The sequence below is a fragment of the Osmerus eperlanus genome, chromosome 9 (assembly GCF_963692335.1).
Source record: "Osmerus eperlanus chromosome 9, fOsmEpe2.1, whole genome shotgun sequence".
Lineage (NCBI taxonomy): Eukaryota > Metazoa > Chordata > Actinopteri > Osmeriformes > Osmeridae > Osmerus > Osmerus eperlanus.
This window is the reverse complement of record NC_085026.1, coordinates 12,744,117-12,760,068: the sequence shown is the minus strand read 5'-3', so window position 1 is coordinate 12,760,068 and position 15,952 is coordinate 12,744,117. Positions and strand designations below refer to the sequence as shown.

General features: G+C 44.1%; 1 protein-coding gene across 2 annotated transcripts; it reads left to right on the top strand.

Moving 5' to 3' along the window:
* The first annotated feature begins 616 nt into the window (after positions 1 to 616).
* htr1d (5-hydroxytryptamine (serotonin) receptor 1D, G protein-coupled) lies at positions 617 to 15,332 on the top strand. 2 transcript variants are annotated; one of them, XM_062470316.1, is made up of 4 exons: positions 617 to 958; positions 1,090 to 1,311; positions 12,282 to 12,478; positions 12,517 to 15,332. In XM_062470316.1, the coding sequence occupies exon 4, from the start codon at positions 13,521 to 13,523 to the stop codon at positions 14,688 to 14,690; it is 1,170 nt and encodes a 389-aa protein (XP_062326300.1). In that variant the 5' UTR covers positions 617 to 958; positions 1,090 to 1,311; positions 12,282 to 12,478; positions 12,517 to 13,520; the 3' UTR covers positions 14,691 to 15,332. The 2 variants fall into 2 exon arrangements, with proteins under 2 accessions (XP_062326300.1, XP_062326301.1); XM_062470317.1 differs by lacking the exon at positions 617 to 958 and having other exon boundaries at positions 1,016 to 1,311.
* Positions 15,333 to 15,952: the final 620 nt, after the last annotated feature.

Genomic DNA, 15,952 nt, shown 5'->3' with positions numbered 1-15,952 from the left:
ACCTTAAACCATTTCACATGGTAAAACACAATTTGCAGATCTCACATAGACTGTTCAGCAAAACTCTAAACACATTCTCATTTTTCTCATTTTTCATTTTTCATTCTGCACTCTAATGCACATGTCATCCATACTGGTAAATGGATACCATTTACCAGTATGTCCTCATCCCAAATCCTAATTTGCTGTATTCTGTCTAGGATGTAAACCATAATGGCTTCCTGTTTCCTATTGTTATTCCTGGATGAGAACTACTGAATTGTCTAATGGTAAATGGGTTTACAGTGACAATACAGTTTGTTGAGTAAAACAGTGTGACTAAAATGGTCATTTAATGATGCTTTAAATAATCCACCTTGTCATATAGACCAAGGGTTTTATATTCCACCCACACCACACAACCCGCTTAAGCTGTACAGAGCAACATGATTACCATCAATGTGATGAAGAGACTTTCTCATGGATCGAAATGTATTTCCTTTGACAGTTTGAACGTCATAGCTTCAGACGAGGAGTGGCACGCTGTCAACTGAATCAGTCTATTGTAAACCTTAGAAGCAAACCTGTGTAAGAGTTCTGCAAACGAACAGTGGTGTGACGGGACCAATAAGTATTTCATGCTTCAGTGTTTACGGGTGCTCTTCAGTGCACACATTTTTACGAAACCTGTCGCTTTTTCTTATTCATTCCGTACCTTGAGGTCCGTGACGGATCAGGAGAGGCGCGCAGCCCTCTCCCTCCCAAGGGGAACGAATACAGCTGCAGTACCGGTGAAGTGTCACAATGCCAAGGGTGGCACACGAGACGGAACTCCAGGCACTTCTTTTCACTAAACTTCCTATCAAATTCAAATGTGAAAAAACAAGTTTGCTTTTTTGGGGGGGGAATATGCCAGTTGATGAAAACCTTTTTTTTTTGTATGTATAGGGGAGACCGGGGAGGAAGAAACACCTTTTGTGTGAGCTATATATAGGCTAATTGACTCTTTTATCTGTTTTGTCTGTTGAACGTTATTTGGATTGTACTTTCGCAGCGAAGTGTTAAAAATATAGGTTTGAACTGAACACTGCTTTTGTTCATTGGTTTCAGCTCGGAAAAGAGGTTCATCGTCATGAACTACAGAGACTCCGTGACTTCAATCAAGTCTAGTGAAGCATCAAGGACTGGGACCTTTTGCTGCGTCCCAACCTGGAAATTGACGTGCTTAAAACGGACATGACTTGTCAGGATGGACTTTTGACTGATGATGTCCAATGTACAAAAATGTAATTTTTCACCGGAATACTTGGATGGTCCTTTGAGAAACCTGTGGTAAGTAACCCTTATTACCCGACAAATGCTGAAATGAAGAGGTTATTGTAGGAATGTTTTTACCATTACGCACTGTCCAAAGGATGAACGTCCAGCCAAGGAGATCATTGACAATGACTGAAATAGAGAACCTAATAACCCTCAATGATAGAGTAAATGGGTTGGGAAAATAATGTGTTTTAGAAGTTTTTCTCTGAAACGAATGCAAACTGAGCGATCGAATATTTATTGACATCTCACAACGCAAGTGTGTTAGATGTAAATACCTGTGGGTTGAGGTAATGCATGCTTGTTCATTTCTTTTAAAACACTCGGTAGTCTAAACAGTCGCGCATGGTGGCGGGTGGCGCTTGGGCGCTCGTCTAAAGGGCGCTCGTTTGAAGTAGGTTTTAATCAGCAAGTTACATAAATCTAGCAACCAATTGCTGGTTCTTTTTACTGCCCTCCTAAACGTTATTTCACTGACCACGTTTTATCGACAGTTCCATTGTAACTGACACCTTTGTAGGTTTGTTTAAAGAACAATTAAACCGTGACATATTCTTCACCAACTGCTTAAATCTTGTAGGCCAACCAGACAAATGATCTACCAATACCAGCCTTCGGTCTATATAGGGTCAGAAGTTCAGCCGTCGATAAGACTCCCTGTGTCCAAGTGTAGACAGATCCCAGCAGCTCCAGTTCTCAGCTCATGTACCATGCTCTACTGCAGATCTGAGCCTGATAGGGGGTAAAAAGGTTGAGGAGACTGCCCTCCTCCTGATTCTGCTTGTGCTGCTGGAGTCATTACAGAGACCATGGGGAAATAAGGTTGGTGTGTGTGTGTGTGTGTGTGTGTGTGTGTGTGTGTGCACGTGTGATGTGTATTCATGCTGACAATAACATTACAGCTTAGAGGTCAGGATCAAGGCTGTAGTTACAGTCTGGAAAAAGCGAAGAGGAAGGACAGGACTGGGGGGATGATGAGAAGAAGAGGAGAGATGAGGAGGATCAGGCATATGAGAAGGGGGTGGAGGAGAGTGAGAGGAAGATACAAACATTTGCGGGAGCAATCTGAAGTGATAGAAGTGTACATGTTTCCGTTTCTGAATGATAGTTTTTATATTTTAACTGCATTACGTACATGTATTTTACACACACACACACGTATGACCTTCTCTCAGATGTACCCTTCGTATCAGATTAGGCTACGTGTAAAAATCTGCTTTCATTATAGATGTGTGAACAGCATGTTACTTTATTCTGGGCTCCTTCAGTCAGCCTGAGACCTGCACTACCAAATGGAAAAATACCATTTGATACCCCCCCCCCCCCCCCTCTGCAGTCTTACCTGCTATCTACCGGAGGGATAGTATGTGTCATGTACAGATGTGGCACCCTATTCCCCTGTTGGACACATACCCCCTGCAGGCTGTGGATCAGAGAAATCAATCAGTGGTTTGAAGTGATGCATTGGCAGGTTGGAGAGTAGATGCTGAGGGGAATGCTGAATAGGTCCAGGAGAGATGTAGAGCAGAGAAATAAGAAAAAAAAACCTTGCTCTCACACATTCGGTTTAAATTCACTTCATCCTCAGTCAGACACACACATATGTATCCATGCAGACACAGCAGCCTCACACATCCGTAGACTGAAATCCAAGCACACACTCCAAAACATACGCACACACCCTGTGTGTCTCTCAACATCAGAATGCGAGTGTGATTTGCCTCCACTTTGAGCGTGTAGAGTAGAAAGCCTGTCTCCAGATTATCTTGTGACTCAAGGCTCATCTCTTTGACTGTTGCTGTGAGGGACTTCAGGATAGCAGAGGGGCTTCAGCGAGTATTCAGCTGCTGCAGAAAACACACACTCACACATGCAAATGCGCACACACTGACACACTCACACACGCACACAAGCACAAACATGCATTGTGAGCTCCTGTTTCATTGTGATTCACAGGCAATAGCATAGACACGAATAGCACATCCTGTAGAGGATAAAACATATTTACTAGGATCTGTGGTGCATGACTGAATCTGACTCCAAAACCGGAGGTAATTGCATCAGAGTCAAGATGACTGGAAGTGAAGAAATGAGAGGCCGATACTGTATGGATGTGTATGACATAATCATCACCCTGATGGATAGTTTACAAACATATACAATACAGTTAGCTGCTGTAAAGAAATTCAAGTCAACACACAATTTTTTTCCCCTTACAAGATGTGAGAGAGAATTTGTCCAAGCCCTTGAGTCTTAATCGAATGTGATGCATGGAACAGGATATGTTTCCATCAGACCGTGCCAAGCTTAGATTGTTTTCACCATCGAATTAAAGCGACCAAAGGGAATAGAGATTGTTTGGGTAATCCCATTGGGTCTTAATCCCTGATTATTCACATGGGATTGTGGTGACAGTGAGACAATCACATCGCGTCTCAGTCAGAGATTGACACCCCAAAATCTCTTCTCTTTTTTGCTTTATCGGTTTCCTTTCCTTTTCGGGGTTTCTTTATCCCTGCTTTGTTGGTGTGTTTTTTACCTTGTCTTCTTCACAATTTTTCTCTCTTTACCTCTTAATGCGTCTCATGCCCCCGGCCCTCGTTCTTTTCCCCTCCCTCCACCACCCCTCCATCTTTCCCCTGCTCTCGCCTTTTTTTCCTTCTGAGATCTCCCCACCTTTGCATCCTTATCTCTGCGTAATCTATGACCAGGGAATGTAATTATGACTCTGCAGTATCCTATGATTGGTCTTCCAGATGGAGGATCTGTAATTACAGATCTAGAGCTATACATCATTCACTGAGGGACAAGATAAAGTAGAGCATTAGCTGTGCCGGCTCCCTCACTGCACAGTCCACACTAGGACACCATTAGTGGGAAATGGTACATTTAAAAGGCCCGGTGCTGAGTTGATAGATGCTTACTAATATGAACGTTTCTATAATTTGTCCACAGCAAAAAATATCTTATTTTAAGGAAAAGGCACTTTGGGATCATGTTAACATTGCATCACAGTTCAAAGTATTTTTAGCAGTCCAATCTGTCGCTTTGCTCTTCTATTACAATATGAATGAGTGCAGATGCACTCTGTGTTGGCTGAAATGGCAGAAACAGTAGGAGAAATGCATGGGAAAAGCAACTTGAAAAGATACCAAACACAAGTGTGGATATGTGTGCGTGGCTGATCCCAGGTGAGGCTCAGTAAGGTTGGACCCTGATCACCTCTATGTAGCTGGACAGGAGAGAATAACTCTTATGTCCTTCCTGATCTCATAACACCATAGTCAGGATTTAAATATATTTTTTCAGATGGCAATCCCTAAAATACTCATGTTTACCAAATGAATTGCCATTGTCAGGGGAAAATAGGGTGAGTGTCAGGGTCAAGTGATGCTTTCCAGAGTAAAAATGAGACATTTGTCCACAATCTTCAAATCCTAATTGGCTCATAAGGTCCAGTGAGATGATCTATGAGATCAGGCTTTCTCCCTTGATCTCCTCCATAACCAGAATGCACCACTCCAGTGATGAGGGGCAACAGCTCACTACTCTTTCAAGGTACAGTGTCAGTACACCCTCATCTGATAGGAAAGAGAGAGGGGGAAAGCAGAGAGAGAGACTGAGAGAGTAGGGAGAGAGAATATATATAATGGGGAGAGAGGAGGAAGAAAGAAAAAGAGATTGAGAGAAAAAAAGAGTGAGAATGATATAGATAAAAATAGTCAAGAGACTTAAAATGAAGCTTTGTAAAAGTAGTAAATCAGCCGTCTGGATCAACCACATATAGCTCTCCACCCCTTGTGTACCTGTGTGAAAATAAACAATGATTGCTATACCGGCTGTATGTAACACCTAATTTAAAGAGGATTCAGTGGATTGTGAAAGTCAGGTAACAGAACTTTGATTTGCCCAGTAGAAGGACATGGAGGTGGAATGGAGTTTATATCTGTCGGGGGAATGGGGTTTGGAAAAAGTGTGTAAAGGTGGTCAGGCTTGTTATTCCTCTTTTCTAAATCCATTATATGAGTATTACAGCCCAGGTATCACTGGCAGTAAAGGAAACAGTGACCTCTCAGATGACCTTGGTAGATTTACCAGGGAGGTACATCCATCAAACCACTGACACATTATAGCCATACTCAGAATATATACTGTCTGTTAAAAAATGTGTATTTACTGCCTACGTGACGGGCAGAATGTTTCACCCAGTATACTCTCACTTTCTCATTCCGCTCTGCTGATTAGCGGTTCAGTGAGCTTTCAGTCTTTAACACAAACTTTAAAAAAAACGTCTCAAATATAGTCAGCTAGAAATGTTCCAACTTTCAGAGAACTGTGAGATGGGGTCAGGTGTGACATGCTAAACCCACCACCAGTAGATCCTTTATTCCTACCGTACCAGCATCTTACTTACGGGACTGTTTGCGCTATCATTGCTTTATCATGCTGTGCTTGTTTCCTTATTGGTTGTGCCTGGAACGCTGAGTTGACAACACAGCTAAGCAGATGAATCAAGGCTGGAGGTGGATGGTGACTCATGCTATCAGAGGATCAGCACCCTCCTATTAGTGGTAATCTTGGACTATGCCATTTCATCTATCTCGTGTTAATATGCAATGTGTACAAACAGTACCATTTCACAAAAGGATCCCTGTACATATCTCTGTCTTCTACAGACAGAAGGACACGATAAGGCATGGATGCCCCAAGCTTGCCATTCTCCAATTAATGTCACACAATACCTCGGAGCAGATAAATGATTTGAAAAAAGTGCTTGGCTGGAAGTCAAGCCTGAGAGCTCAGACGAGCAGCTCTCTCACACCAACAGTCGTTTTAATGAGGCAGCCAGAGTAGAAACAAAACCCTAGTGCTCATGTGGTGCCCCTTGGACTTTTTGTGGTGCTTCTAAATGGTTTCAACTGGTTTCTTTGCAGTCCTCCTTGCTCCACCTGGAGCACTGTAACCATGACGAAGATACTCCCCGCATCATCACATTCCTGCTCCACAAGGTGGGAGTCCCTCAGGTGTGCTAGATGTTCTCTGCTGGAAGTGTTCCAGTGTGCAGTTTCCATGTGGGATTCACAGCACACTGCGTCACATGTGGTACTGGCCAGGGAGCTAGTGTTGGCCAATGATGTTTGTTGTGGCAGTAAGAATGTGCTTTGGCAGTTATGACTGTTAAGAAGCTTACATTTATAATCTTTAGTATTATTCATTTGTCCTTTATTTATGTAGAGACGAGAGAGACATAGTGAAGGAATGAAAAACGTAGACAAAAATAGAATAATGATAGAAACCTAAAGTACAGGGAAAGAAGGAAAAGGGAAAGAGATACAGAGATTGAATTAGAGAAAGTGATATCCCATCAAATAAACTGAGAGAAGACTTGAATTTTTTCCATTGTGTTCCCCCCCATATCGGTTTATACTGGAGCACAGATTATCCTGCGCTGCCTGAGTGCTCTGACCTGAGGTTTGGTGTCCAGGGGGTGGGATTATGCCATGGTGACACTGCACCATCTGCACCTCCCACCACTGCCTGAACAATTTGAATCTGAATCAGCACCCTGAGCCTCTTGGAGCTAAACTGGCCTCTAGCAACGTGGAAGGGGAAGTTCGGTTGAGGGGCTGGTAATGACCACACATACCTCTAAACTGTATGGACTAACTGAAAGTACATGTCCTGTTTGAAAGCAGGTAGGACTGTATAGTTTTGATTGTATTTCTTGCTTGTTTGCAACACAACCAACTAGGTTGGGGGGTTTTTCCCACTGGGGGTAATGCGGCTCCAACTGTTTGTGTATCCTACTGTGCATAGGTTTGTACTGTGTATAGATATGAATCGTATATTTCTATGGTGTTTCTCCCCTGTGGATCAGAGAGAATAGTCATTCACAGATCCTTTCCATCCATTTGTATTGATCCAGCTTTCTAAAGCCCTCTCATGTTTACATACACTGATATTACAAGATTAGAGAGATGAAGCTCCAAAAATCTAATTTCATCCCCCATTTTTGTAATATTGCACACACACTGTATGGATCACTATGAATAAATAGAATAAATGAATAAATACCTAGTAGAAGATGCAAGCTTATGAGATATTTATTGACCACAAAGTGACCTGTATCAAAATCTGTACCTTTAAGGCAAACTCTGGGTGTTGCTTTTCATGCTGGAGAGGGATCTCATCCTTTCTGAAGAACAAGGAAGTTAAGTACAGCAGTGGATATAAAGGTAATTCACCTATCATCGCCAAACTATCCCTGTCACCCATCCTCTATCCATCTATCCACTCAACCATTTACCTCTTCACACTGTACATTGACACTGCCCCCTGTCTGCCTTTGCCTGTACGTCATCAGGTGAACCAAGACCATTATCTTCAGCAGAACCATTGGCTTTCAGTTGCTAAATCGATTAGCCTGTTTGTCTCCACAGTGGTCATGCAGAGCCCACAGGCCTGCTGTATTCAACAAGGATTACCGCCAGACCAACATCAGTGCTACCCCAAACCAACATAAGCGCCAGCCCGGTCCAACATTAGCATTAGCCCAGACCAACATCAGCTTTATCCCAGACCACCTTTAGCACTACATTTAGTAATTTAGCAGACGCTCTTATCCAGAGCGACTTACAGTAAGTACAGGGACATTCCCCCCGAGGCAAGTAGGGTGAAGTGCCTTGCCCAAGGACACAACGTCATTTGGCACGGCAGGGAATCGAACTGGCAACTTTCAGATTACTAGCCCGATTCCCTAACCGCTCAGCCACCTGACTCCCACTAGTCAGACCAACATTTGCACGAGCCAGTTCAATGTAGAACCAGAATTAACATATCTGTCCAAAGATCAATGACCCATCATCCAGTGTACAAACTCCTCCAGTGTATGATGTCTATTGCTTTTGAGGTGTAAATGATCTAGTCTTCACTGTGTTCTTTCTGGCTGTCTCTGGCCGGTGATGGGGGTATTTCCAGATGCAGGCTATATTAGCTCCTAACGGTCTTCTGGCAGCTGGATGTGTGTCTGGTTCAGGTTCAGTCAGTCTGTGGCGCCTGGTTTGGTTTCAATTTTTTGTTTACTTCACATTCATTTAGGTACTCATTATCTGATTGGAGGACCAGCACATGGAGATAAGCCATGTTCTTGTCTGTTTGACTGGATGTGTAAATAGATAAACATGCCCCTGTTCATCACAGATTTTCGGATGCTGAAGAATATACAGCCTATGTTATCTAAATCTATAGGTGAGAAACTAAGATTAGTGTGTGTGTAGTCACTGTGATTACATCCGTTTAGACACACATGTTCTCTCTCACACACACACACACACACACACAGGCAGCTCTCACAAATCTGTACACACACTGTATGGCATTGTTCCATCTAACATCGTTTACAAAACCATTTTCATTGCAAACTACCTAAAAGATTTGACAAAGTTGTGGAGCAGACAGAAAGTCCTAGAAAGTTCTTTGTGGTCTTGTTACATTTTATATTAGAAAGAGTACTGCTGCCATCCTAGAAAGGGATTTGGAGCATCAGTAATTTATCAGAAGAATGTATAATCATCCTTGTCAGCTCAAATGAGTGTGGAAAATCTTTACAGCAACCAGATGAAACAGCTACAAACTCTCTGGCCTCTCAATTCAATGGCTTAATATGGGTGAAGTTTGGTTACTTAATTCCTATAACCAAATAGTTGTGGTTGTTTATTCAGGACAGAATATGAAAGACCGACCCAGAGTCTCACCTACCCGCTTTCAGTGAAATTAAATGAAAGTACATTACCTTCAGAACAGAAGAATAGAACCTGCTTGTCCTTCGGTTCCTCCCTCAAATCCCCCTCAGCTAAAGGTTGATATTGGTTCATGCCTTCTGTTTGTGCCCTAAGGCTCGCTGGGCTAAATGAATGACCGTGGAATCCCATCACAGGTGCTGTAAGTCACGACCAGTTTACCTTTGCCCCTGTCTGAGAGAGCTTCATTCAGTTTGCTCAAGTAATTGAAAATAACTGAGAGCAGCCTCCCCCCTCCTTTATGTTGGAGGTTATACAGGCTTGACACACAAGCGAAGATGTTTCGATTCCTCCAGTACAATGGTTCCTTCTCATGCTTTCTCCTATGACTGATTGCCAGTGTCAATATGAGTCATTGAATTTAGATGGAAATGGAGAGTTATTTCCCATAGTGTCATCGTAATGTCTTTGACCGTGAAACAATTTTGGCGTGTACCTGCTCCCTGGCTGTATATCTTGGAACCAGTTAGTCTGTGGCGCCTGTTTTGGCTTCAATTTTTTGTTTACTTCACATTTATTTAGGTACTCATTATCTGATTGGAGGCCCAGCACATGGAGATAAGCTATGCCCTTGTCTTATTGGCTGGATGTGTAAATAGATAAAGATGCCCCCGTTCATCACAGACTGTCGGATGCTGAATAAGATACACCCTATGTAATCTAAACCCATGGGTGGGAAACTAAGATTAGTGTATGTGTAGTCACTGTGATTAGATCCGTTTAGATCCGTTGTTCTCTCTCTCTCTACCTGCTCCCTGGCTGTATATCTTGGAAGCAGTTCAATGTTGTACAGTACAGTTTTGAAGACAATACCTTTGAGTTTCGTCACAGAAAAAACTTGCTTAACATCTTATTGCAAATATGTCTCACTCACTTGTCGACTGTAGAGAGAGAGTAGAGACACCTGACAGAGAACGTTTCTATGGGAGATATGTGTGTATTAACAGAGTAATAATCCTTCATGTGGGAGTAGTTGTCAATCAACGAGGTAAGAGAGCGCTGCTCTAATTAAACAAGCTGTTACAGCAGCACTAAATATCAGCTGAGGTCCTTAGCTTGTTTGTCAGCTGTTTTTGCAGGCCATTACTAGTCTGAACTTCAAGACCTGTCGATTTGGGTAAACATGAAAAAAAGAGGCCTCTGGAAATAATCAACATGAAAGGCAACCATTTTATAAGCTTTATCCCTTTAACTTCCTCCACCGAACTACCTAATCCCACCCTCCTAAGCTCTGCAACAATGGAAGAACTAAACACCACCTCTGCTTGGTCCTAATAAATTGTGCATTGTGGTTTCAGTGTGGTTGCCAACCAATTTACACACAGGCTAATTCATGCACATGAATTCCATCTGTTCCTTGTTAGTTACACAAGCCCTGTTCATTGTACTTCATTAGCAAGGCGCCATGTTACTACTAGTAATGGCCTGGGCACCTTAAAATTACTCAGATAGAAATGTGACAGGCACACAGGGGGGTAGGAAAGCTTGAGCTTGTGAGGAGACATGGTGGGACACATCTGCAGAACTTCCTGGACCTAGTACCTCCAACTGCCTTCTTTCTCTAATTACCTAAAGCCTCCACTGCCTGGCAAGATGGTGGACCAATAGAGACCACGAGAGAGAGAGAGAGAGAGAGAGAGAGAGAGAGAGAGAGAGAGAGAGAGAGAGAGAGAGAGAGAGAGAGAGAGAGAGAGAGAGAGAGAGAGAGAGAGGCAGAGATAGGAAGAGTCAGACGGAGGTAGGGTTGCACCTGGCTGGCTGTCCCATCATGATGGCTATGGGATGTGAGCGCCAAGCTAAATGTTTCTACCACCTTGTCACTTCACATCTCTCACACTCCACAGAGGATGCTCTGCGACTGATACTTTCAGATGGCAGGCGGCCCAGGTGAACTGTCCCGATCTTGGGTGAGGGCCAGTTTGGTTGAGCAGGCTACACTTCACCAGACTTTTTCACATTTACAGTCTGTGCGTTTTCACAGATTAAGGGTCAGTTCAGGCTATTTGAATTATAATTAGTGAGATTTTGTGGACATGTCAGGTTCTGACCCTGCTTCAGCACTTCTTTGAAAAACTCCTTTGAGACCGCTGTTATATTCTCTGTGGAAGTGAGTAATTGTAAATTTTCCCTGCAAACAGGAAAAGCACAGGATGTGACTCAATGTCAGTGAAACAACAGTGTGTGCTGACCAGAAAGGGCCAACACAAGCCTGGTCATCATGGTAATATATTTAGAAGTGTCATTAGCAATGTCAAGAGCAATGTCGCAGTGTCATTAACTAAAATGAAATGAACTGTGGAAAAATACTTCCAGATGTTCACTAGATCCAACATTTGGGTGAGTGCCCATAGTGGGGATTAAGCTGTTCCGAAGGGACACCCTTCAGTCTGGTGACCCTGCCTACCTGCAGGTATAAAATCCCCCAGACAGGTGGGGCTGGGGCAGGGTGGGAGGAGGGCGGTACATCCTCTGATCTCCAAACAGACTGACATTCTGTTGTTTTATTCACAAAATTAATTGGTATTTAATTTTGAAAAGAACATCATTTAATTAACTTGGCTGTGTACATTTATATAGTTTTATGGATGTGGATCATAAACATTTGCAGCGAGTGACCCATTTCTCACATTCTGAAAACCTTCAGGCTTACAGCCAAGACAGTGGTTGACAAGAGGAACTACCTCATCAGCTTCATGTTAACATACTGCAGGCACTGATGTATTGACCTCTGGCATAAAGAGATACTGAAGGCTTTATAGACATCATCTTTCTTTTTATTTGCTTTTCATTTATGGAAATGAATGAAATGAATGAATCAAGTTAATATGAAATGTTGACACAAAGCTGGCTGTGTGTCTATGCATTTTGTGTGCATCTCTGTTTGCACGTGTGTGTGTGTGCTGATCAGTATAGCTGCTGAAGATTAATGAGAAACATGACTCAAGACAGCGTATTTGCATTTATTCTGGTATTGGCAAGCTTCTCCGATTTGTATGTAATCCCTGCTCCATTGGATTTCAATGTCAATCTTGCATGTAATGACAAAAGATGGTTTGGGATGTAGGTGGTGAATCTCAAATGCAGTGAAAGACGGAGTTTGCAGATTTCTCAGTCCTATTAAGTTTTTTTTTATTTATAAATCTGTAATGCAAATTTCTAAATGTTGTCTTTGTTTCTTCCTAGGGTGAATGTGCTGTGAAAGAAGCTGGGTAAAATGGAGGTGTTCTGAAGCAGAATCAGGACTAAGTGAAGGTGTCAGAGCAAGCCCCTCGGCTCTTCAATCTGTACTGACCACCAAGTCTGAGACAGAGGTGTGTCCACACACACATTGAGAGATCGATAAAAGGACTCCCTCTGCAACCTCACACAGGACCTGAAATGTATTTTTCGGTACCACATTCATTCAGTGTCAAATGAGCCCAAAGTCTAAAAAAGTCTCAAGATATTGACTTGTTGTGGTCCTTCACGACTGGACTGAACAAGATGATCTCAGGGATGAGGGGATCATGTTAACATCTAGCTTGGCTATTGTTGTTACTCAGGCTTTGCTCTATTAACTCTCTTTGACAGAGTCTGGTCCAGTTTCAGATTAGGGGATCGGCAGAGGCAGGGATAGAGTAAGGGAGAAGGGGTGAGAGGGAAACAAAAAGAGAGAGACGGGGGGGGAGTGAAGGTGTGTTCGATACAGAGCAAGACACAGAGGTGCAGAAAAGAAGCTGCAGACAGAAGAAGAAGAAGAAGTGACAGAAAGAGGAAGCTGGAGGCCAGAGTCTCTGTTATTATCTCTCTGTGTGAGGTTTAGTGGAGAAGGGTGGGGTGGGGGGGTGGACCATTTGTGAAAAAGAGGTGTTGTGCTGGTCTGGCTGGCTGGAGAGGAGAAGAAAAGAGAACAGTAGAGGCAAAGGGAGTAGGAAAGGAAAAGGGAATGAGAGGAGTGGAGTGGAGATGAGTCCAAAGAGAAAAGTTATAGAGTTGAATACCAATGAGGCCCTTTAGTCAGACAACCGGGACCAACCGATATTAGAGGCCTTGGACAGGTAGACAGAGATTCAGAAAAACTAATGCAGCCATTAGTTGCAACGATAAAATGATGGACGTGGACAAAACTAAATGCCTGATAACATGAAATCGAACACAGGCTAGCTCTCTGCTCAGAGATGACCGAAACGGAGGTATACAGACGGATTTGTTTACCGAACAGGCTGCTATAAAGGGATAAAAAGCCCTCTGTGCAACAGGCACACGTCTAAACCAGCTGTGACATTCATCAATGCAGCACTGTGATCCCCACTGGGGGATAGGCAGAAAGAGTCCGGATTGATCATCTTGATGGGGACCATGAGCATCCTCTAACCCCAACCACATAAAAGAGGAGTGGCGTGGAGAGGACATCTGAGCAGAGAGGTTAAAGCACCAGGCGGGATGGAGCAAGATAACACCTCTGTGCTGGACCTGTTCTTGTCCAATGTCACAGATCTCCCTGGAACCACCACTGACCCCCCTTGGGATGAAACCACACTCCTGAGCTTGCAAATCTCCCTGTCCGCCATCTTGGCCATTGTCACCCTGGCAACGGTGCTGTCTAATGCCTTTGTCATCGCCACCATCTTCCTCACCAGGAAACTGCACACCCCCGCCAACTTCCTGATTGGTTCGCTGGCCGTGACGGACCTGCTGGTGTCCATCCTCGTCATGCCGATCAGCATCGTCTATACAGTCAGCAAGACCTGGTCGCTGGGGCAGATTGTCTGTGACATCTGGCTCTCTTCCGACATCACCTTCTGCACGGCCTCCATCCTGCATCTGTGCGTCATCGCCCTTGACCGCTATTGGGCCATCACTGACGCCCTGGAGTACTCCAAGCGGCGCACGACGCGCCGGGCAGGGCTCATGGTGGGGGTGGTGTGGGTTATCTCCATCTCCATCTCCCTTCCACCGCTCTTCTGGCGGCAGGCCAAGGCCCACGAAGAGCTGACAGAGTGCCTGGTGAACACAGACCAGATCTCGTACACTCTCTACTCCACCTTCGGCGCCTTCTACGTTCCCACCATCCTCCTCGTCATCCTCTACGGGAGGATTTACGTGGCGGCACGCTCGCGCATCTTCAAGCCGCCGGCGTCCTGCGGAAAACGCTTCACCACAGCCCAGCTCATCCAGACCTCCGCTGGCTCCTCCCTCTGTTCGATTAACTCCGCCTCCAACCAGGAAGGACACACCCTCTCAGCAGCCGGAGGAGGAGGAGGGGGGGGAGGAGGAGGGGGAGGAGGCTCGCCTTTGTTCGTGAACAGCGTGAAGGTGAAGCTAGCGGACAGCGTGCTTGAAAGGAAACGTCTGTGCGCCGCCCGGGAGAAGAAGGCCACCAAGACGCTGGGCATCATCCTGGGAGCCTTCATCATCTGCTGGCTGCCCTTCTTCGTGGGCACCCTGGTCATGGCCATCTGCAAGGGCTGCTGGTTTCACCCTGTGCTGTTTGACGTCTTCACCTGGCTGGGATACCTCAACTCCCTCATCAACCCTGTCATCTACACTGTTTTTAACGACGAGTTCAAACAGGCCTTCCACAAACTCATCAAGTTCAAGAGATGCTACTGACACAATGGTGTGGAAAAGTTGTACACATTTGTGATGTACACTCTACTGGGATATTAACAGGCGCATCTGACCTGGACTGCTCCACAGCCTGTGAAGATATGGCAAACATGGACTTTACTGAACTCACTGGTAACCCGTTTACACTAAAGACAGAACGTGATAAATGTGTTACCATTCTATTTTTCCTTTTCCTGTTTTGGCAGGAAAAAGCGGGAATGACAAGAAACAGAAGTCCTAATGTGGACATCATTATGTGAATTATATGGCCTGGATTATTGCGAAACACTGTGATGTGGCATTTGTTAATTGTTTTAAAAACACACATGTTCATTGTACTGTGTTTGTTCAATGAACATCTTTGAACTCATCTCTAGGATCCATGCCATTGCAGTTCTTCTAGATATTTCCCCTATCAAAACTTCTGCATGTATTTCTAAGAAGTTGAATAGGTTGCTAGAACTACAGAAATCACTTTCTTAACACCAAAGGGACCGATACAATGATTAACACTTCGAGGAACTCCTAGGAAAAGGTGTACCAAGACTAATGAATTTGACTACAAAGCAATGCTGTCACACATATGTTCATCTTTCATAACCTTTATGTGATTCAGTACAGTATATAGAGATGATATATACCTATATATAAATATTCACGCTGTGTTCTTCTGTGTCCCACTCTGAGTGTGAGAAAAAAGGAGTGTGTGTGCGTGTGTGCCTGCTTGTGTGTACTTGTGTGAGGCCCTCCATGTTTGCGGATGTGTGCATTTCAGATTGGGGTGCATGTATGTGTGGGGGGCTTGATCTCTTTTTATTCTGTCTCATCTTCTTCACAAACAAGCTAAACAGAGGGTGATGTCATGGGATGTGGGCAGAGTGGAGGCTCAGTTTTACTGCAGTGAGAGTTGGGCTGGCAGGACCAGCCATCCACCTACTGGAGATGTGTTATCTAAACACTTCTGCTATAAATACACCAGGAGAGCTTTGAAGTTGCACAACCATTTCTATCAGGTTATAAGGGTTTGAACAGTTATTGTGTGTGTGCGTGGCTGCCTGTGTCTGTCAGTGTGTATGAAATAACTCCCTCGAAAAATTCTCTTCCGTACACCTGCAGGTGATGTAATACACCTCCGCCTGACCTTTTATCCATTGGTGGATAAACGGATCCTTTCAAAACGCTCCCTGGTTCCACCTCCTTCCATGATACAATAACTTTCTTCACACTCCTCTGTGGCTAGGGAACAAGTTAGCGCTTAGATCTGA

Excerpts from the sequence above, each read along its gene's own strand:
- htr1d (XM_062470316.1), top strand. The coding sequence starts at position 13,521 with ATGGAGCAAGATAACACCTCTGTGCTGGACCTGTTCTTGTCCAATGTC.